The sequence below is a fragment of the Oncorhynchus tshawytscha genome, linkage group LG05, assembly GCF_018296145.1.
Source record: "Oncorhynchus tshawytscha isolate Ot180627B linkage group LG05, Otsh_v2.0, whole genome shotgun sequence".
NCBI classification, from domain to species: Eukaryota; Metazoa; Chordata; class Actinopteri; order Salmoniformes; family Salmonidae; genus Oncorhynchus; species Oncorhynchus tshawytscha.
Genome location: NC_056433.1, coordinates 35,194,609 through 35,218,828, shown reverse-complemented (window position 1 = coordinate 35,218,828; position 24,220 = coordinate 35,194,609). Strand labels below are relative to the sequence as shown.

Here is a 24,220-nt window from a genome sequence, read left to right as displayed (position 1 = left end):
ATGGGAAGATGGATGGAGCCAAATACAGGACCATTCTGGAAGAAAACCTGATGGAGTCTGCAAAAGACCTGAGACTGGGACGGAGATTTGTCTTCCAACAAGACAATGATCCAAAACATAAAGCAAAATCTACAAGGGAATGGTTCAAAAATAAACATATCCAGGTGTTAGAATGGCCAAGTCAAAGTCCAGACCTGAATCCATTCGAGAATCTGTGGAAAGAACTGAAAATTGCTGTTCACAAATGCTCTCCATCCAACCTCACTGAGCTCGAGCTGTTTTGCAAGGAGGAATGGGAAAAAATTTCAGTCTCTCGACGTGCAAAACTGATAGAGACATACCCCAAGCGACTTACAGCTGTAATCGCAGCAAAAGGTGGCGCTACAAAGTATTAACTTAAGGGGGCTGAATAATTTTGCACGCCCAATTTTTCAGTTTTTGATTTGTTAAAAAAGTTTGAAATTTCCAATAAATGTCGTTCCACTTCATGATTGTGTCCCACTTGTTGTTGATTCTTCACAAAAAAATACAGTTTTATATCTTTGTTTGAAGCCTGAAATGTGGCAAAAGGTCGCAAAGTTCAAGGGGGCCGAATACTTTCGCAAGGCACTGTATTAATGTGAACCAGCAACAAAACAAATAAAGAGTAACAAAATGAATGTGCAGCTTTGTAGGGCTAAAAAGCAACAATACAAAAATCAAGATCCCTCAAACAACAGATGATCAGAATGAAACAATATGATCCCCAATCAGAGACAACGATATACAGCTGCCTCCGATTGGGAACCATGCCAGGCCAACATAGAAACCTGACCTCACACCCTGACCCTAACGGGGCGGCAGGGTAGCCTAGTGGTTAGAGCGTTGGACTAGTAACCGAAACCCCCGAGCTGACAAGGTACAAATCTGTCGTTCTGCCCCTGAACAGGCAGTTAACCCACTGTTCCTAGGCCGTCATTGAAAATAAGAATTTGTTCTTAACTGACTTGCCTGGTTAAATAAAGGTAAAATAAATTTTAAAAAATAGAGAAACGGTTCTTTAAGGTCAGGGCGTGACAGTCCCACCCCCAAAAGGTGCGGACTCCGGCTGCAAAACCTGACTATGGGGGAGGGTCCGGGTGGGCATCTAGCCTCGGTGGCGGCTCCTGTGTGGGACGTAGATCACCCTCCGCTTGCGGATCCACCAGCTTCGGTGGTGCCGCTGGTGCGAGGATCGCCGGAGGATCCAGACCGTAGATAGTCGCCGGGGACTCCGGACCGTAGATCGCCGCCGGTGACTCCGGACTGGGAACCGTCGCCGGAGGCTCCGGGCCGGGATCGTCACTGGAGGCTCCGGGCCATGGATCGTCACTGGTGGCTCCGGGCCATGGATCGTCACTGGTGGCTCCGGGCCATGGATCGTCACTGGTGGCTCCGGGCCATGGATCGTCACTGGTGGCTCCGGGCCATGGATCGTCACTGGTGGCTCCGGGCCATGGATCGTCACTGGTGGCTCCGGGCCATGGATCGTCACTGGTGGCTCCGGGCCATGGATCGTCACTGGTGGCTCCGGGGATCGTCACTGGTGGCTCCGGCCATGGATCGTCACTGGTGGCTCCGGGCCATGGATCGTCACTGGTGGCTCCGGGCCATGGATCGTCACTGGTGGCTCCGGGCCATGGATCGTCACTGGTGGCTCCGGGCCATGGATAGTCACTGGTGGCTCCGGGCCATGGATAGTCACTGGTGGCTCCGGGCCATGGATCGTCACTGGTGGCTCCGGGCCATGGATAGTCACTGGTGGCTCCGGGCCATGGATAGTCACTGGTGGCTCCGGGCCATGGATCGTCACTGGAGGCTCCGGGCCATGGATCGTCACCGGAGGTCTGGAGCGTAGAGCTGGCACAACGTGTCCTGGACAAATGACCACCTTCTCGCGGGGAGCTAGCACAGGACGCACTGGGCTGTGAAGGCGCATTGGGGACACAGTGCATAGAGCCGGCGCAGGATGTACTGGACCCTGGAGGCGTACTGGAGACCAGGAGCGCTGAGCCGGCACAACCCGTCCTTTCCTGGCTTTCCTCACAGGCCCAGGATCCCTGGGCACACTGTTTGGTCCTGGGGTGGTGGAATCTTCTGTAACTTTTGTTATTGGAAGGATTGGACCAAGGTGCAGCGTGCAAGGCATTCATCATATTTATTAACCTTTCTAGGGCTGGCGGAACCCCTCAACAACATTCCGCTGAATAGGCAGCACGCAAAATTCAACAACATTTTTTTGAAATATGTAACTTTCACACATTAACAAGTACAACACAGCAAATGAAAGATAAACATATTGTTAATCTACACATCGTGTCCGATTTCATAAACGCTTTACAGTGAAAGCACAACATATGATTATGTTAGGTCATAGCCAAGTCCAAAAAACACACAGCCATCTTTCCAGCCAAAGATAGGAGTCACAAAAAGCAGAAATATAGATAAAATTAATCACTAACCTTTGATCTTCATCAGATGACATCATGTTTCACAATACATGCATGTTTTGTTTGATAATGTGCAAATTTATATGCAAAAATCTCAGTTTACATTGGCGCGTTACGTGCAGTAATGTTTTGATTCCAAAACATCCAGTGATTTTCCAGAAATACTCATTATAAACATTGATTAAAGATACAACTGTTATTCACAGAATTAAAGAGTCTTCTCCTTAATGCAACCGCTGTGTCAGATTTCAAAAAAACTTTAAGGAAAAAGCATAATCTGAGAACGGCGCTCAGAACCCAAAACAGCCAGAGGAATATCCGCCATTTTGGAGTCAACAAAGTTAGAAATAACACCATAAATATTCACTTACCTTTGATGATCTTCATCAGAAGGCACTCCCAGGAATCTCAGTTCGACATTAAATGACTGATCTGTTCCATAAAGTTCCATAAAGTCCATCATTTATGACCAAATAGCCACTTGTTGTTAGCGTGTTCAGCCCAGTAATCCATCTTCATGAGGCGCAGGCACTTCGTCCAGACAAAAACTTGAAAACTTCCGTTACAGTCCTTTAGAAACATGTCAAACGATGTATGGAATCAATTTTTAGGATGTTTTTAACATAAAACATCAATAATGTTCCAACTGGAGAATTCCTTTGTCTGTAGAAAAGCACTGGAACGAGAGGTAACTCTGTCGGGAGCGCGTGTCATGAGACCAAGGCACTCTGCCAGACCACTGACTCAAAGAGGTCTCATGAGCCCCTCCTTTATAGTAGAATCCTCATTCAAGTTTCTAAAGACGGTTGACATCTAGTGGAAGCCGTATGAAGTGCAACTTTATCCATATCTCAATGTGTATTCGGTAGGCCAAGCTTTGAAGAACTACAAACCTCAGACTTCCTGGTTGGATTTTTCTCAGGTTTTCACCTGCCATATTTATTTATTTTATTTTATCTTTATTTAACTGGGCAAGTCAGTTAAGAACAAATTCTTATTTTCAATGACCGCCTAGGAACAGTGGGTTAACTGCCTGTTCAGGGGCAGAACGACATAATGCTGCCCCCTATCCCAAAAAGGTTAACCTTGTCAGCTCAGGGATTTGAACTTGCAACCTTTTGGTTTCTAGTCCAACGCTCTAACCACTCGGCTACGCTGCTGCCCCGTATGAGTTCTGTCATACTCACAGACATCATTCAAACAGTTTTAGAAACTTCAGAGTGTTTTCGATCCAATACAAATAATAATATGCATATATTAGCATCTGGGACAGAGTAGAAGGCAGTTCACTCTGGGCACGCTATTCATCCAAAAGTGAAAATGCTGCCCCCTATCCCAAAAAGGTTAATGTGAACCAGCAACAAAACAAATAAAGAGTAACAAAACAAACGTGCAGCTTTGTAGGACTAAAAAACAACAATACAAAAATCAAGATCCCAAACAACAGGTGGGAAAAGGCTGCCTAAATATGATCCCCAATCAGAGACAACGATAGACAGCTGCCTCTGATTGGGAACCAGACCAACATAGAAAATAAAAAACTAGACGACTACCCACCCTGGTCACACACTGACCTAAACAAAATAGAGAAATAAAAGGTTCTCTAAGGTCAGGGCGTGACATGGTAGGCCTAAAGGTTTTTCGGCAACATATGCCAGGACTGTTGGGTCAAAATCAATTATGGCCTATTGTATAGACAATAGAACAAAAATGAAAGAAACGTTTAAGAGATCTGATTTTTAGTTTATAAATACTTCGCCACAATGACACACTTAGTTATCTACACACCTCGTTCCTTCTTTTTAGCATGTGCACATAGTAAGTACACCATCATCATGCTTTCGAGATATGTGTCTTTTCAGATTCCACAATGATTCTTTAGTTGTAGACCCTACATCACCACACTCCCTCTCTTGCTCTTGGTCCTCATCTTTGTAAGTCACCTTGATTTAGCATCTGTGTGTTTTATCAGTTCCTTATTGAACATATTTAGTGAACTCCATGACAGTAGCTAAAGCAAGGGGCTATAGCAGCACACAAGTAGACTACAAATGCATGCCCTGAGCTTGTGAAGTGAGTGCTACTGGAGCACTACTGGAGAGAAACTGGAGCGGGCAAGAATGCTGATGCTCCAGCCTTTGGAAATCTCACTCCATGCTCCAGACATACTCTGATGTCTGGAGAGTATGCAGGCCATGGAAACAACTGGGACATTTTCAGCTTCCAGGAATTGTCTACAGATCCTTGCGACATTGGGCCATGCATTATCATGCTGAAACATGAGGCGATGGCTGTGGATTAATGGCACGACAATCAGCCTCAGGATCTCATTACAGTGTCTCTGTGCATTCAAATTACCATTGATAAAATGCAATTGTGTTCATTGTCCGTAGCTTATGCCTGCCCATACCATAACCCCACCGCCACCATGGGGCTCTCTGTTCACAATGTTGACATCTGCAAAGCCGTTAGCCCACACGACACCACACAATTGGCCTGCGGTTGTGAGGCCGGTTGGACGTACTGACAAATTCTCTTGGACGTACTGACCAAATGACATTGGAGGTTGAACATTCAATTCTCTGGAAACAGCTCTAGTGGACATTTCCTGCAGTCAGCATGCCAATGGAACGCTCCTTCAAAACTTGAGACATCTGTGGCATTGTGTTGTGTGACAAAACTGCTAGTTTTAGAGTGGCCTTTTATTGTCCCCAGCACAAGGTGCACCTGTGTAATGACCATTCTGTTTAATCAGCTTCTTGAAATGCCACACCTGTCAGGTGGATGGATTAACTTGGCAAAGGATACATGCTCACTAACAGGGATTTAAGCAAATTTGTGAACAAAATAAGCTTTTTCTGCATTTTATTTTAGCTCATTAAACATGGAACCAACATGTTGCTTTTTCATTTTTGGTCAATATAATTGAGCTACTCATGAGCTACTCATTGACAGCCCACAAGCTACCAGATATGCAGTTTTTTGCAAAGTTGCAAACTGTGGTAGGCTGATGGAAGTCTACTGTAAGTCAGCAGGAGAATCTCAATTGCATACTCCTCTTGCCCTCTCTCCTTCTAAAAATCCATTGCTTGAGAAATCCAGAGGTCCTTCCCTACTGACCTTCTCCTCCAATGGGTTTTTAGAAGGAGGTGAGGAGAGAGGACACGAGCCATTTAAATTTCTACCAGATGCTGTGATACAGTGAAGCCTAATCAGACATGCCTGTGCTCATCATACCTCTGACAGGTAAAGTGAAATGACAACATTTGTAAGTGGTGCACACCTCTCAAATGATATATAACAACACCCCGAGAGCATCAGACATGAAACAATACAACAGCACAACCACATGTTATTTTGCAGGTGCCTATTAATGTTTAAACACCAGTGGTGTAACTAGAGCTTTCTAACTGCACTGAACCAAAACAGTGGCGTCGGGAGGGAAGCAAAACTTTCCAGCCGGCAAAACCATTAATCTTGAGGTGACAGGGGGAGGGGGTGCAACATGTCATCTGTTAATTATTATATAATATGGATCTCTTAATTCAGACTAGCTCAAAACATGACTAAATATTGAAAATGACAAATTGCCCAATGGATCATTATACTATTTTGGTTTAAAAAAAGTGGGGGTAATAAAAACATACGTTTGCTCCCCTATTTTTAAAGTGGGGATGCATTTGCTCCATCTGCCCCATTGCTCAGGCGCCTATGTGAGTGTGCATATATATGTGTCCTGACAGTGCAGCTATAGAGGTTGGGACTCATTTTAAACCCTTCCCTTCAAAGGAACATTGGATGACTGTGGGAGGGCGAGAGGTGTGGAGTGGAGAGAGAGAGAGAAAGAAAGAAAGAAAGAGGGATGAGATCCATTGAGGCTGCTGTAATGTTCTGTTACACACATAATGTAAGTGCACAGAAGCACATACACGATTACACATTCAGTGCGGTCTGGTCTGAATGAGGCTATTGAGAGAAGGCAAATAGATAGACCTACCACAAAACCGATCACAGATACTCCAGACACAACATACAAACACCCAAACACAAAACATAAGAAACAACCACCCAAAGACCCCCAATCAGACCCCAACAGACATCCTCCACACAATCCCAGCCACACACACCTACCCCACACAATCCTCCAGACTCATACCATTACCCACGACTCACATTGTACGATGAGCTCCACCACAGCTTCCCTGGGCTTCACATTAAACCCGTTGAACTGGCTGGTCTGGCAGCGGTAGGAGCCGGTCATCTCTCTGGACACGTTGACGATCCGCAGCACCCCGTCGTAGCTCTCAGCCTGCAGGCTCCCATCTGGCATGGGCGCCTCTTTATCGGCCCGAGACCACAGGATAATGGGCTTGGGCTTCCCTGAAACCAGACACTCGAGCTCCACCGTGTCGCCCTCCCGAACCACCAGGGGGCTCTTACCCCGTGGCACTGTCAGGTTGGGGGGAACTAAGAAAGAGAAAAACAGAGGAGGGACTGATATGGGGCTCTAGAAAGTCGGTTGGCGGGGTAAGGGGGAATGGTCGACGGGGGGAGAGGGGGAGGGATGGGAAAGCGAATGAGCATCCATGTTGCAATGGATTTGATGGAGTTTGAGTTGAGTACTCGGCCACATACACACATTGCTAGTATGAGCTGAGTTGAGTCTCGGCCACACACACTGCTATTATGGAGAACCATGCCACGGAGAGAGTTGGAGTGATGGCTGTTAGCTTGGATTAAAGTAGGTAGGGAACAGTATGAACATTCACCAAACATGGTGATCAGCAGAGAAAGGGTTAAATGTAAGTAAGCAATGGTAAAACAATGGATAATGCAATGAAGAGCTGACGCACAAACAGACGTCATGAACGAAGGTCAACGAGAGGAATCAATAATTAAATGCATCAGAAATTTGATAGATTTGCTTCCAATAAAATCAGACTTAAGGAGTCAGGTCTCGTCCTCTCTAAACACGAGGCAAAAGAGGAGAACTTCAACCACAAATCTATAGCAATGAGACCTTCTCTCAGTCATTATCACCACCATATCCATGATCATCATCATCCCCACCATCACCATGACGATCATTATCATCATAAAGAATTCATCTTATTTTTCCAGGTAAGCCAGGTGAGCACAACTACTCATGTAAAGTACTGACCTATCTTTAAAAGGTAGACTCAGTGAAATTACATTGCCATGAACAGCACCGCAGATATACTGTCTGCAAGACTTCGGTCTCAAACAGTCACACACCATATCTGTGAATGTGCACAGGTTAGCTTCACGCTGTTCACACCAAAACCAGGGGTTGAAACCAAAATGATTTTCCAATCACTTCGTTCTGAACAGAACCATAATTTTTTTCATTCACTTCCATTGTTCCAACCAGAAAAGATCTGAACCGGTTTGAGCCCCCAAAAAGTACCGGTTAATATTGTTCCTTTCTGTTCCTTTTTAAACTTATAAAATATATTTTTTACATTTCGCTCAATATTGAATTACTTCACCAATCAATGTGGATAGAGCAGCTTGCTGTGGAGTAGTTAAGCGATATAATATGTATTACAAAGTTGTTAAGAGCAAGTTGTATTTTGCAGTAACCGCATGTTTAATGAAAGAAACACACACACTATGCTCACAGTCACAGTGGAGGGTGTGAGGGTGAGGAGAGAGCGAGAGGATGGAGGAAGCTTGCCTTGAAGCGCTGGCGATCTTGTTATAACATGCATTAGGCCCACAGAATTATACCTACGAAGGAGCAGCTTCTATGGAGGAACTTTGTATCTCTTTGAACTTCCAAGTTGATTTAACGTTGGACCAGAGCAAACATTAGCGAGCTAGCTAGCTAACAACTCAGAAAAAAAAGAAATGTCCCTTTTTCAGGACCCTGTCTTTCAAAGTTAATTCGTAAAAATCCAAATACCTTCAGATCTTCATTGTAAAGGGTTTAAACACTGATTCCCATGCTTGTTCAACGAACCATTATCAATTAATGAACATGCACCTGTGGAACGGTCGTTAAGACACTAACAGCTTACAGACGGTAGGCAATTAAGGTTGTGCCGTGGCGGAGATCTTTGTGGGCTATACTTGGCCTTGTCTCAGGATGGTAAGTTGGTGGTTGAAGATATCCCTCTAGTGGTGTGGGGGCTGTGCTTTGGCAAAGTGGGTGGGGTTATATCCTTCCTGTTTGACCCTGTCCGGGGGTGTCATCGATGGGGCCACAGTGTCTCCTGACCCCTCCTGTCTCAGCCTCCAGTATTTATGCTGCAGTAGTTTATGTGTCGGGGGACTAGGGTCAGTTTGTTATATCTGGAGTACTTCTCCTGTCCTATCCGGTTGTCCTGTGTTAATTTAAGAATGCTCTCTCTAATTCTCTCTTTCTTTCTCTCTCTTAGTATTTGACCATGCTGGTCATTTATGAACATTTGAACATCTTGGCCATGTTCTGTTATAATCTCCACCCGGCACAGCCAGAAGAGGACTGGCAACCCCACATAGCCTGGTTCCTCTCTAGGTTTCTTCCTAGGTTTTGGCCTTTCTAGGGAGTTTTTCCTAGCCACCGTGCTTTTACACCTGCATTGCTTGCTGTTTGGGGTTTTAGGCTGGGTTTCTGTACAGCACTTTGAGATATCAGCTGATGTACGAAGGGCTATATAAATACATTTGATTTGACAGTTATGAAAACTTAGGACACTAAAGAGTCCTTTCTACTGACTCTGAAAAACACCAAAAGAAAGATTCCCAGGGTCCCTGCTCATCTGCGTGATCATGCCTTAGGCATGCTGCAAGCAGGCATGAGGACTGCAGAAGTGGCCAGGGCAATAAATTGCAATGTCCGTAATGTGAGACGGCTAAGACATCGCTACAGGGAGACAGGACGGACAGCTGATCATCCTCGTAGTGGCAGACCACTGAGGCTGAGAGAGGCTGGACTGAGGGCTTTTAGGCCTGTTGTAAAGGCAGGTCCTCACCAGACATCACCGGCAACAACATCGCCTACGGGCATAAACCCACCATCACTGGACCAGACAGAACTAGAAAAAAGTGCTCTTCACTGACGAGTTGCGGTATTGTCTCACCAGGTGTGATAGACGGATTCCCATTTATCATCGAAGGAATGAGCGTTACACCGAGGTCTGTACTCTGGAGCAGGTTCAATTTGGAGGTGGAGGGTCCGTCAGGGTCTGGGGCGGTGTGTCACAGCATCATCGGACTGAGCTTGTTGTCATTGCAGGCAATCTCAACACTGTGCGTTACAGGGAAGACATCGTCCTCCTTCATGTGTCACCCTTCCTGCAGGCTCATCCAGACATGACCCTCCAGCATGACAATGCCACCAGCCATACTGCTCATTCTGTGAGTGATTTCCTGCAAGACAGGAATGTCAGTGTTCTGCCAGCGAAGAGCCCAGATCTCAATCCCATTGAGCATGTCAGGGACCTGTTGGATCGGAGGGTGAGGGCTAGGGCCATTCCCCCCAGAAATGTCCGGGAACATGCAGGTGCCCTGGTGGAAGAGTGGGGTAACATCTCACAGCAAGAACTGACAAATCTGGTGTAGTCCATGAGGAGGAGATGCACAGCAGTACTTAATGCAGCTGGTGGCCACACCAGATACTGACTTACTTTTGATTTGGATCCCCTTTTGTTCAGGGACACATTATTCCATTTCTGTTAGTCACATGTCTGTTGGAACTTGTTCAGTTTATGACTCAGTTGTAGAATCTTGTTGTGTTCATACAAATACTAACACATGTTAATTTAAGTTTGCTGAAAATAAACACAGTTGACAGAAAGAGGGAATTTCTTTTTTTTTGCTGAGTTTAGAATTAAAAATCTCTTACCTTTTTTCAGTTAATAAATTCAACGTGAAACATGGTAGCTATAGTATCTACCTCTTGCCTCTACCTGGGACGCAGATGTCCCATTTATGCGTCTGGAAATGCAAATGCGCTACGCCAAATGCTAATAGCACTCGTTAAAACTCAAACGTTCATCAAAACACACATGCAGGGCATTGAATTAAAGCTACACTCGTTGTGAATCTAGCCAACAAGTCAGATTATTAAAATGCTTTTCGGCGAAAGCATGAGAAGCATGAGAAGCTATTATCTGATAGCATGCAACACCCCGAAATACCTGAAGGCGACGTAAACAAAAGAATTAGCGTAGCCGGCGCTACACAAATAGCAGAAATAAAATATAAAACTTTCATTACCTTTGACGAGCTTCTTTGTTGGCACTCCTATATGTCCCATAAACATCACTATTGGGTCTTTTTTTCGATTAATTCGGTCCATATATACCCAAAATATCCATCTATGGAAACTGTGATTCAGAAAAAAACACCGTTTCGAAGCGCTACGTCATTTTTTTAAATTAAAAAAGTCGACGATAAACTTTCACAAAACACTTCGAAATACTTTTGTAATCCAACTTTAGGTATTAGTAAACGTTAATAATCTATCAAATTGATCACGAGGCGATGTGTATTCAATAGCTCCACTCTTTCAAATCATCTTCCGAAAACTCACTTCCATAACGTCCTGTCAGAGACCGGATGGAAAGTGGTCTCTCTAACTCGTTTGCCCAAGGAACAACTCCCAGGCAATTGACAAGAGTGGTGACATCGTGTGGAAGCTGTAGGACTTGCAATCTCGGCCCCATTTAATTTCGTGCCCCTTGAACAATACATGCAAGTGGCGCATGGATATTTTTTTCAGTTTTCAGTGATCAGTTTTTCTTGCGCTTTTCGATGAAACAGACGCTCTGTTATAGTCACAGCGGTGATTTAACCAGTTTTAGAAACGTGAGAGTGTTTTCTATCCACACATACTAATCATATGCATATACTATATTCCTGGCATGAGTAGCAGGACGCCGAAATGTTGCGCGATTTTTAACAGAATGTTCGAAAAAGTAGGGGGTAGGATCAACAGGTTTTAACTAGGATTGAAAAAGTACATCCATTCTTCTCTAATTAAACATCTCACCTTAATTTATGAATTACACTTGTAATGTCGTCAGTAGGCCACCATAACCTACGCTTCAGATGGGAAGGGCAGGTATCCTACACACACACACGCACACCCAGTGTCAAAGTTTCCCAGCTGGCAAGCAGATGCTGGAATACGTTTCTGAGTGACAGAGTGAGGGCTTTGCATAGGCGCTGTGTTGCAATTTTTGCAGAATGTAAAAAAACATTATTAACCAGTTCCTATGCTTTTAAAATAACAGTTATGTTCTGGAACAGTATAGATCACCTTTGTTTTCTCAAATAATTGTTATTTATTTTCAGTTCTTTTCCCTGAACCGGTTTCAACCCTTGACAAAAACAGCAGAGAAGTTGAACCTTGTGCGTCAAGTTGTTGGCCCGGAAATTGACCCATTATGCTGTTTCCCTTCTGCATCTATGTCACATCGCTGAGTCTACCTTAAAAGCACAACAACAACAAATCTAGATCAAACAAGACCCAGAATATCTGACCCCACACACAGTTAAGGCTTCTCCTAAACTCTGAGGATACAAACCATTCAACAAAAAGTTATTCCTGAACTCTCTACATCCGATGATGGATGCAGAACCATTAGCAGGGTCAAACTAAAAAGTTTGTCCCTATAAATATGTAGTTAGAGGGGAAGTTGAAGGGCCATTAGTGAGTGGACAATGAAGAAACAGGGGCAGAGTTTAGAGTAAAAGGACACATTCCTACGGAGAGGTCTGTGTGTGTGTGTGTGTGTGTGTGTGTGTGTGTACGTACTGTACATGCATGCGTGCAATTGTGTCCTGGGGCTGAGGATAAAATATATTGGCACTGGCAAGTTGGATCAACGGGGTAATCTAGTGGGCTGGACACAGTAAACTTGTTAAATTAGAAGACCTGCCTATTTGTGTGTGTGTGTGTGTGTGTGTGCGTGTCTAAACTCAGAGACAGATTTGCAGCTCTGATCCAAATAAACAATGCAATAAACACCAACCAGTCATGATATCATACCCAACAAACCTCAGACATTACACCAAAGCTCTTGCTCCTGACTTCAACACAGCCCTCAATGGACTCAAATGATGTTGAAATTCCACCCAATCATTTGAAGCAATATTGAAACTCCACTTCCAATAAATGTGTATGATGATGATGATAGTGATGAAATAACAGTCAATCTGACCCAGAAAGAATGAAATCACTTTTTTTCTGATCCCGGTTACGTGATCTACGTGATGTTCGGTCTGAACCTAAAGATAAATAAAACACCTGTTTCACCATGTCTTCTTCAATGAGTAGACAGACGGGTACAATGAATACCACAAAACATACATCAGTCGCTAATGAAGAATTTATCCAACATTTAACTACATCCATTATTTGTTTTCACTAGGGACATTACTGCAACAATGGGTAGTAAAAAAAAATTGTAACCACTATTAATGGTCAAGCACTAGCAAAGTACATAACATCACTCTCTCTAGTGATCACATAACACCAATCCATGACACACTTTCATAGCATATTGTCCCCTTTTGCTAATTTTACCCAGTTCCACACAACAGTTCTGAATATGCAGTGTGGCAATGCAGCCACACATTTGGACAATGGGCCATTAGAGTTTCGACATGAGGCATATTCTCTGAGTTTCCATACCAACATGAAGGCCGTCTTTCCATGTCTCTCTAGCCCAGTGGGCAGTTACAGCTGCTGGATTGTGCTCTTGGCTGGAGAATGCCATCGTAATGAAACCATGTGGAGCTGTTGCCGCTGCTGCCATCATCCTTGTGTGGCAACACACACACACACACACTCTCTCACTGGTTAGAGTGTGTGTGACAGTTAAAGAAGCACACGCATCTTGAACTGTGTGTGCCTGCTGAGGTGTGTGTGCTTGCATGCATGTGCAATGGTTGATTTCCCAACAGACCCTCAGTGCCAGGCAGGGGCCGGACCCTCTGTTTGTACTGCAGCCAGGCTGTCCCTTCCAGGGATCTGCCACTACCACCACAACAGACACCTGGCTATGTGAGCTGACTGCCAATATGGAATGTTTGTTGCTTGTTATTTTTATACAGCTCAGGCATATGTGTGGGGTCAGAAGGACTGCACGCATGACACAAAAAAATAAACAAACAACTTCTCAACTGGCCTCTTTGGGTGAGTGCTGTGACATCACTTCCCATTGCTATGGTAACGCTGCACTCTGCTCAAGTGAGTGTGTTTTAGAGAAAGACGGAGAGAGAGACAGAGAGAGAGAGAGAGAGACTGTGTGTGATGGCTCTAAGCCAGTGACTCGGCTGCTCTGTGACAGCGCTCTCTGTGGAGCCACTCCTCTGAGCTTCACCCCTGTGGGGACAGTGCGTGTGTGTTTTTGCGTGTGTGTTGGCCTTCAGGAATATACTGTGTCTGTCCTGCGGGGGCTCAAAAGGGCTTAGCAGGCTGACAGACCGTGAGGGCACAGGGGAGAAACTAACACCACTCACAGGCACTGAGGCTCCACACACAGGGGCATTCCTCCAGGCCTAGATTCTATGTGTGTGTGTGCGCTTGGGTGAGTAAGTGTGAGCGTGCGTTCATATTTTTATGCGTGTGAGCCCTGATGCATATCGCGGTGCTTTCTTCTCCCCTGAAACTCCACACTGAACATCACTGAAAGGCTTGTGTTCTGGTCATATGATTGTCACCATGGCAAACGAGATTCTCCACAGGCATGATGATTGTCATTTCACAAACAGGGGCTCACAGCAGCCTCCTCCATCATCGAAAGAGGTTTTATTTTTATGGTTAGAGTTAGACTATTTTACAACAATAAAATATGATCTTTTAGAAGAGGATTTCATTAAGCTGACGTACAATATGCATTTCATTAAGTACAAGTCAACCGCAATAGTGGGTACAGTTGGTTGAATCGACAGATCAAATAGAAACTAAATACAGAGATTCAGCCCTACCTTCAGTGAATGAGTGTGGAAAACCAATCCCACAGCTACCAACTGACCCACAGCAACCACAACACAAACCGGTACAGGGCTGGCCAGCTCATTAGGCAGGATTAGGCGTCAGCAGATTGGCGAGGGCGTCATTTTTTAAAGATAAACTGAGCCAGACGCATCTGCAACAACACATAAAACCTAATTAAATTCGGCCCCAAAACAATGACAATTTCTCTCAACCAGTGGCGTATTTGCTTTTTAGGTAGCGCTGATGCTGACCTATGATAAGCAGTGCCCACTTTGTCAACGGCAGGGACGCAAAATATTTACCTTGTCCATTCCCAGCACGCCTCTTGAGGAGGCTGTTGGAGAGACGCCTCGCTGCGGCACTCCACCAACATTCAGTATTTAAAAAATAATAATCTCGTTTTCCACATTTTGTTACGTTACAACTGTATTTTAAAATGTATTAAATAAATACAAATGATCATCTATCTACACACAATACCCCACAATGACAATGCAAAAACAGGTTTTTAGAATGCTTGCACATTTTCTGAAAACCTGAATACTTATGTAAATGTGATATTTCCTTCATTTAAAAAAAAAAACAGTGTTTGCTTTGTCATTATGGGTTATTATGTGTAGATTGGTGAATAAACAATACAAATGTATACATTTTAGAATAAGGCTGTAAAGTAACAAAATTTCGAAAAAGTGAAGGGGTCTGAATACTTTCTGAATGCACTGATAGGATATTATAGAAAGAGTATGTGGCCTTTTCTGTAGCCTGGAGACAAAATGTTTACATCAAGCAGGTTTCTCCAATCAAATAGCCTGACGTAAATGGCTCCCAATCAAATAAAAATATGCTGACATGTTAAGAAACAACATATCCTAAAAACAGGACAGGTCAAAGTAAAATGGACAATCAGGCTACTCACAACTAGTGACCAGGAGTTTCATCCCGTGGGCTAAATTGTCATGATCTGTGGTTTCAAGTTTGTATCCTTAAAATGTTTTACGAGCTGATCATAGCGAAAAAGAAAAATACTTCTGCATTTCCCACTGTGTAAACACATTGCAAATAGGCTCAGGATAATCAAGAATCCGGACTAAAAAAGACAATGCAATGCCTGTTTTACAAACAGTGAGCCTACCACATGGATGGGCATTCATAAAATGATATTGCGGGCCGACATGGTAGGCTACACCCAGTAAGCACAGACCAACGCCTACCACATAGATGGGCATTCCCAAAATGTCATTTCAGACGACACTGTAGGCCAGGGATAGGATCTCCAGGCCTCTGGGGCCTGATTGGTGTCACACTTTTTCCCCCAACACATCTGACACCAATAATCAACTAATCATGATCTTCAGTTTAGAATGTAATTAGTTTCATCAGCTGTGTTGACTAGGGATGGGGAATAAGTGTGACACCACTCCGGCCCAAGGCCTGGAGTTTCCCATCCCTGCTGTAGGCTGTACCTGAGTAAGCACGGACCGAAGCTGATGCCTTTTGGACATATTTTTTTGGTGCAGTCTGGACCGGCATGATTTCCACATCCATGGAGAAAATAATTGGTCCATTCCAGACCAAATCTGAACCAATCATATACGTCTATGTTCGGTTGGACCAGCATTGATTTGGCCCAAATATAGACTACTATAAATTACATATTTTCATTCAAATGACATAACTTTCATTCAGAACCGAAAATGAGGCTGATTTCAACATCCGGAAAATATGTATTTTCAATACACGGAAAATACACATTTTTAATGTTCGGGAAAATACCTATTTTCAACTTTCATTCAGAACCAAAAGTGAACCTGATTTCCATGTCTGGAAATACGTCTTCACACCTTTCATTCAGAACCTAAATTGAACCTAATTTCAACGCGTGGAAAAACACATATTTTAGAAGTCTTTTCAACGACATTTGGTTACTAGGAATATTCTTGTAGGGGTGGCTATTTTTTTGTCTTCCCTAGGGCGGCAGAATGGACAGGACTGGCCCTGAACAGGTAACTGAAGGTATCATGAGTCAACGTGAATGTGCCATACAGGATTCCTTTATCAGGCTCAGTGAGCTGGACTGAAGGCCTAGAGCAGATCAACAAACAGTTCACATCACATCAGCAACGTCTGCAGTGGCAGCCATGACAGTTCACTACAGTCACCAGATAACACGGTCACTGGGATGATCAGAACCTCTCACTTCCAATTAGTCCTGATGGGAGAGGGATGGACGGATGGACGGTTGAACTAAGGACAATGTGGCATCGATAAGTCAAACATTTATTCTAGTGTCAAAATTGACTAAAAGTATAAATAGGATCAATTCTGGTCAGGCAGTCAGTCCCGTCTAAAACGGAGTTTGGAACGTAAGTGCGTTACAACGAGTAAATGAAAGTTGTGTTTGGATGTCAACAAATCATGCCCCCCTTTTGCCAAGCTCAACATGTCGCCCTTCCGCCCAGTTCGCTTCCCTTCATTGAATGGGGCTCCGTTGATTCATCACCCCCCCCCCCAACCAACGTGTTGCAAGGATCACAGACCTTTTAAACTGAAAAGTCCTTTATGAATTGACATAAAATGCATGCTACCAGCAGGATGCTCAGCCAACAACTATGGTTTGCATGCCCTGCTGAAGGACCCTAATCAAGCAGGAATAGGTGGCTGTAGTTTGTTGGTCCCCAGTGGTGGTGAGTTTACCGGTAGCTAGACCATAGACTGTTGGTTATGTGTCTGGTTATGTATATTTTAATCGTCTTTATCACTATCATCCCTAGCATAGCTGATGTTAAATAGCTAGCTACCATCTAGCTACTAGCTGGCTAAAATTAGCCTACCTCAATACAACTTGGATTTGGCTTAGAAACACAATAACTTTTGAAAAGGAGGCAAATAATTAGTAGGAAAACCTTTTATCATGATTGTGAAGACACCAGATTGACTTTAGATGCAGTGTAACCAAAAATGTGTTTAAACTAACCCAAGATAGACCAGAGACTGTCATTTCCAATGGGAGCAAATGAATCTTAGTGGGCAGAGCCAATATCGAGCTAGTGAGATACTATTGGCGCGTTCTAGCATTTATTAGCATATTTACGTTAGTGAACGTGTGCAACAACTCAATTCGCCCTTGCACTCCTTCTAAAGAATGCAATGTTTTTGAAATTTTGTGTGAAGTCTAAAACGCAGTCCAGAAAAGATTCTAGTTTTGTAATCAGAAAACTGTACGGAGATCAAATGCTTCATCAATGAGAAAATATGCAAAATGTCGGCCAAAATCCATATTGCTCCATCCTCTTCCACTGCCGGCCACTGGGATTCCTCTCATCATCATATTTGGTAGTGAGTGGAAACACCAACTGGATGCTTCACATTTACACATCCAGTGAAATATCTGGCTCATTGTTCTATCTGTGGTATAACTTTAGCAAGCTAACTAAGATTGAGGGGACTACCGTATTTTAGCTGGCTAACATTAGGATTGCTGGTTATTTTTGACAAACATTTCTAGTAACAGTAATGGCAACATTGACATCTCTCTACTCATAATATGGCAAAGTTGTTTCCTATGAACTGTTTACATTTTAGCAGACGCTCTTATTCAGAGTGACTTACAGAATGAGTGCATACACTTTTATACTGGGTCCCCGTGGGAATCAAACCCACAACCCTGGTGTTGCCGGTAACATAATCTACCAACTGAGTTACATGGGACTGTTTGCCTATTTTAGCAATGTCATCATATTTCCATGCCACTCTAAGTTAGAGTAATTAGACAAAACAGTCACAAGCCGACGAGGTGCAACCCATGTCCAGGGCACAAATAAATATTGGATGCAGCTATGGTGGTAGTAGCTAACTCACATCTGACTACAACAGTGTACTAACTAGCAGCCCCAAACTCAAGCCAACCCAGGGCCAAAGCAAAACACGGCAACAGTTAGTTGCAGTTAGTTCGCCGGCCTGAATCTAGTCCAATCCGTGGCCAGTCAGTCTACATCTGTAAAGCATAGAGTTAGCTTCCAAACGAGTTAGAATCAGCTTCCAAATGATTTCTTGAGCTATGTTTCTAATTAAGGGATGATGGCAATCGTTGATCATGTTTTTCTGTTAGACAAAGGGCACAGTTGGGTGCCTGACTGATCCCCTGGTCATTAACGGATGCCGGGACCTGCCAGAAGGAGCAAAGGTGAGTATCATAACATGTCCAGCAATGTGATTGCAATGGTTTAGAGACATCCAAAGATAATTTCATGCACTGTTCACTTGCTATTTTCACAGCTTGTCAGGCAAGACCTCAGAATAAAAAATGTGTCATGCGACACAAGTACCCTTGTGACACCTCCTCCGTTATTGCCAGTCTCCTATGAAACAAAATGCAATTGACCACTTGGCTGTGTATTATATCACCCTGTCACAGTCCCTCCCAGTCAAAACTACCCCAGAAGATTGCCTGCTGTAGTTGTGTCGAGAGATGTCCAGTTTGCAGCTGAACATGCAGCATAAAGTTGACCAGCAAAGTGGCTCTTATCAGCATCATGCAGACATACCCTCGCTGTGAGCATTCCTACGAGTGGAACAGTTGGCAAGTATCTGGCCAGCAACCTTCACCTGTCAGCAGCGGCTTTCACAGGCTCATCATTTGTACAAATTCTGAAGGTAACCCACTTCCTTACTTTAATACATTTGATAACCCAATTGTGAAGCACAATTTATACGTCAACTGACATGATTTGTTTCCTAATTTCCACTTTTTTAGATGCATATTGAATAATGTCCAGGGCGTAATATAACCTGGTGGAACCAGACTAATCTCTGTGTTCACCATTCTATTTCACTTCACATTTTATGGTATCTGAAGTGAAATAGAAAGGGGAATGCAGCGATCATGTAGGTTCCACCAGGATAATCATAACCACCATTGATAATGTAATCAGTGCTCTGTGTGTGTGTGTGTTTGTGTGGCACCGACCAGTAACTTTGATAAGGGGCCAGGAGCTGATCTACACTGCTATGACCATCAATGGGGTTCTGGCAAAGACCTCACCTCCAGCCTCACCTCTTGCCTTGCTCATAATTATAACAGAATTAGGTAGGTTTAGTCTGACCTCTTCAAACTTCAACATAGTACCTGTTTGTGTGTCAGATATGGCCTCTCCTAAATGACAATGGTAATAGAACTATGGGTGTATTTGTTAACAGAAACATGTATGGAGCCAGAACATTGGAGACCTGCAAGATGATGCGATGAAGTCCAGACTGACAGACAGGCTTGATGCTGATGTCTCTGAATGGAGAGAGACCTGGCACTCAGTATAACATTTTTACTAGACACAACACTTTTACTTGTTTTGATTTTATTTTATCTTACTGAATTGACTGGTATTAGTCAATATGGGGAGGGAGAAACCCTGTGTATTCTGCACCAGGACCAGGGAACTTCTGTTGTATACGGGACACCACACAGGAAGGTTTGACCACTCTGACAAGGTAGCCCCATTACCAACATACAAAATGCTGATAGGCACAGTATCCATATCAACTGGGAATAACAATGAAAGATGAAATGTTATATTAGCAGAACACAGCTTCTATGGGATTACATAAAGGGCTGTTTACGCTACACGAACCTGTTACTACATGGGAAAGTTATCAAAACACTTAGTTTAGAATATCTACATAAATTCAGCAATTGCATTCTTCTCATATTACTCTGTAGGCTACGGACCTATTCAAAGCTTCCTCTGGCACCTCGCCCTGCCTGTAGTTATTGAACTCAACCTGCGAGGAGGTTTGTGTGTTTTGAAAGCTGGGGGCAAGGTTCTGACAGATTGGTGGTGGTAAGGACACACTCAAGAAACACCCACATCAAACCAACTTACGTTTGGTTTCTGTCATGGCCGCCTGCATTTCTTGAGCAGCAAGACAAAAGACAAGGCCAAATCAGCGGGTGTAGTTCCCCTTTAAGTGAGTGCACTGGGGCTGAATTAAGTAGAGGGTCACAGAGTAATGTTACCTGACTCAGATATCTCAAATTAAATAAAACAAATTAGAGGTTGTCTCCAAGTCTAACCATGCTTCTGGAAGGACAGTGGCTCTCACCAGTGTTTATTATTAATACAGCTTGGTGCCTGCCTTATTTTGAATCCGCCCTTCATTTATTTTTATTAAGTGCAGTTATTAATTTGGCTGGAGAGCTGCCGTGTGTTATTGGGTATCCCAGGTGTGGAACTGGCTGATGATTGAGAAACTGCTTATCAGGAACAGATTCATTACTTAAACATGGGAGAGATGGAGGTGATTTCCCTCTCCCCAAAAGGATTCGTGTTAATCAATTACTACATGGCTCAGGCCGAGCTAGGAGCTAGGATGAAAACCAGTGGAGCTCGTAGCTCTCTGGGACTGGGTTGGAGACCCCTGGGAATAAGATGTGGAATTACAAAATGTTTGTATCCCTAACAGGCAAGGTTTTCTATTTTGTGTGTGTGCAACCACAGGTGTAATGCTGCTACAATGTTCTGTTTATGACCAAGTCAGACTCAGTAAGTCTCGGATAGAATAGGAGCGTTTGTATTCTTCCTTTAGCTAACTATATTTGGTTAGATCACTCAGTTGATGTATGGAAGCATATAATATCCAAATGTCAGATAATTAAATCACATAAAATGTATGTTTGCTGGGTACAACTCCTATAACTGGGGCCTGGGGCCTAACCTTTACATAAGCATTCATAACACATTTATGAAGCAGTTCATGGCATTTTAATGAGCGTTTAAGTAGGCCTATCATTCATTACATTAACATTCATGATTGATGTACTCATTCAACATCAGTGTCTCTCACAAGTAATGTTTGGTCAACACATTATTCTAATTTTATTGTGTGTGTTTGTGAAGTGAGGGAGAACAATAGATGGGCTGGTTTAAATGAACTAATCTTGCATATAATTGTGTGAGTCTACACAAAAGGTACAGCTAGACATGGACTCATCACAATATTAGACAACTTTTTAGAGCAGAGAACATTTGACAAACTCACTTCAAGCCTCAGTATCTGAGAATAACAAGTATGCAAAGTTTCCCCAACGGGCTCGAGAGGCGAAGGTCAAGTCATGCGTCCTCTGAAACATGACCTGTCAAACTGCGCTTCTTAGTACCTGGTCACTTATCCCGGAAGCCAGATGCACCAATGTGTCGAAGGAAACACCGTTCAACTGACGACCGAGGTCAGCCTGCAGGTGCCCGGCCCGCCACAAGAGCGCGAGGAACAAAGTTAAGTCCCCCACCGGCCAAACCCTCCCCTAACACGGATGACGCTTGGCCAATTGTGCGCCGCCCTATCGGACTCCCGATCACTGCTGGTTGGGATCGAACCCGGTTCTGTAGTGATGCCTCTAACAATGCGATGCAGTGCATTAGATTGCTGTGCCACTCTGGAGGCCTACTTTTACTTTTTAAATTAGCTACTTTTTAGTTGTTTTTTTACTCTAAGAGGGCACTATCATAACAATTTTCACAGTATTATTCCAATCACATAGTGTGAAAATATATACAAAACACAAGAAAATCTGTATTTTGACTGCAGTAGGCCTTTAAAGGGGGACACTAAGATTAATTGCATTTTATCCCATACCATGAAAATGAGCCCTCCTCCGTTCCTCTCTTCCCCTTTTCTTTTCACCAGTCTTTTAATTCTGTTGGTATTGGATGGGGAAATCTGGGCTCTCGTTTGGATACTGCCCATGAATAAACCATTAACTGTGCAATCTCAGGGTGCCCAAAAGAAAAAGACTTGGATACTTAATGAGTGTGCGATGATTGTAAATATTAGCACTATTTTGTGTGTGTGGGGTGGGACTAATGAAAGCTGTGGGGATAAAAGTGTAGTTAAAAGTACAGTAGAGTAGGAATATTCCCTGTCTGTGTTGTAGATAATGAGTGTTGGGCTTGGCTGGGGCTGGGGGACTAGGACTGCAGTAGGGTAGAAGAGGCTGGGGTGGGCTGGAGGCTGGGCTGGAGGCTGGGCGTGGTTAAGCATGACTACAGCTGGAGCTGGGATAGACTGAGCTGTGCTAGTTTAGTTGGACTGGCCTGGGTCCACGCTTGGCTGTGAGAGAGTTTCACAGTGTTCAGGATTGAGATACTTTAAGATTCCATCTCTATCCAAACACTTCTAGGGCGCGAGGCCCCATCTCTTTCCAAATACATCAACAGCGTGAGGCCCCATCTTTTTCATCACACTTCCATGGCCGGTAGCCCTGGCAGAGCTGCAGTGTAATCTGCTCTAAATGCTTATATTAAGAGACTGTAATTACCACTAGTCTCTCTCTCTCCCTTCTGGAGAACATCAGAGATGGCTTAGTTAGCCCAAACAGACCGCCAGCCAGGACCGAGACTAACCACTCAGTGCACAGCCGCACCATTGGCTAATAGGCTAATAAACTGCTGCGTCATTGGCTAACAACAACATAGCGACAGCCAGGATACAAAACATGGAGATACAACAATTTTTCTCGACACAGTGTTCATACCTACTTCAGAACATCTCAATGTAGTCCCCAAAGAAAGCTACGGAAGGGCAATGACGAAGGCAGTACACAGTAGAACTGTATGTTCATTTTTCTCTTCTACCTGTACATGAATCACTGTGTCTGTAACGCAACGCTTTCATCGTATTCAAACCGCCGCAACTTAAAACAACCTTCACCTTAAAAAACAAGTACGCTAAAAAAAACAATCCCATCCAAGCACAAAATGCCCTTTCATATTATATGATCATCATAAAGACAGGTATTTCCTTTGTGTTTCTCTCTTCTTTGCTCAGACAGCAGTAGTGATGGTTCACATTAAAGAGTGTGTTTCTGCGTCGGTGAGTCTCGGCCAGGCACACACAAACGCGCACACACGCACGCACGCACACCAAAGGGAAAGGCTGCACTACTTAGAAGATAATGAGGAAACAAACTGGACAAGTACGATTGATCCCACTGTTTTATAGCACGGGGGATTATCAAAGGATTATTTTAGGGTAATTATGCACGAAGGTCGACAACAGGCTTTCATGTTTCTGCAGTGAATGGCAGCAGGGTGTGTTGTCACAGACTGTGTAGTAAAGAGAGAGAGGAGGTTTGCCATAGCTACACACACAGAGGCAAGCATGCACAGGCAGACACTCACACACATACAAGTGCACACACACAAATGCACGCACGCGCACACACACACTTATCAGGAAGCCACCATGCCTTGGCGCCTTTCAAACACACCAAATCAGCAGCCAGCAAACTTGGAATGTTTCTTCTGGAACACAACCACCTTCCTTTTGTCATTCCAATCTCGGAGGGACAACGGTCAAGATGAGAAACTGCATGCCTGTTTGGCAGAGGTATTCCAAGTGGAAATTCCCAATTGGAGCACCTCTCTTCTGAGGCATGTTATCGATCAGGTCCCGTCCATTAGCAAAGGAGATGAGCAATGGGGTAATTGGAGGTGGCACAACACAGCAGGATGGGAGATCATTGATTGACCTCTAAGTGGTAATTACACATGATACCCCCCTCCCGACCCAGTGTAATCACTTCTCCCTGTTAACCCATAGGTCTCTTCTCTTCCTTAACACCTACCATTCTTTTCCTAACCACTACCAATACAAACTTCTTCCCTTCTCTTTTCCTACTGTATCGATGGTACCCTCCACAAACTCACTGTGTTGGGTATGTGCTGTATATCTTCAGGTTATTCTCTTGTAATGAAGCCACCATTCTAGTCACCAGAATATCCTTATCTAAAGTCTCCCAAAGACATCA

The 24,220-nt window shown here is 43.8% G+C and overlaps 1 protein-coding gene across 1 annotated transcript in view; it reads right to left on the bottom strand.

The window, feature by feature from the left end:
• LOC112250546 (MAM domain-containing glycosylphosphatidylinositol anchor protein 2) overlaps nucleotides 1-24,220 on the bottom strand; it is a 330,034-nt gene that overhangs the window by 102,484 nt on the left and 203,330 nt on the right. The window contains exon 9 of the mRNA XM_024420793.2: nucleotides 6,642-6,935. Coding sequence (XP_024276561.1) covers nucleotides 6,642-6,935 — 294 coding nt within the window. The remainder of the gene's footprint in view (nucleotides 1-6,641; nucleotides 6,936-24,220) is intronic.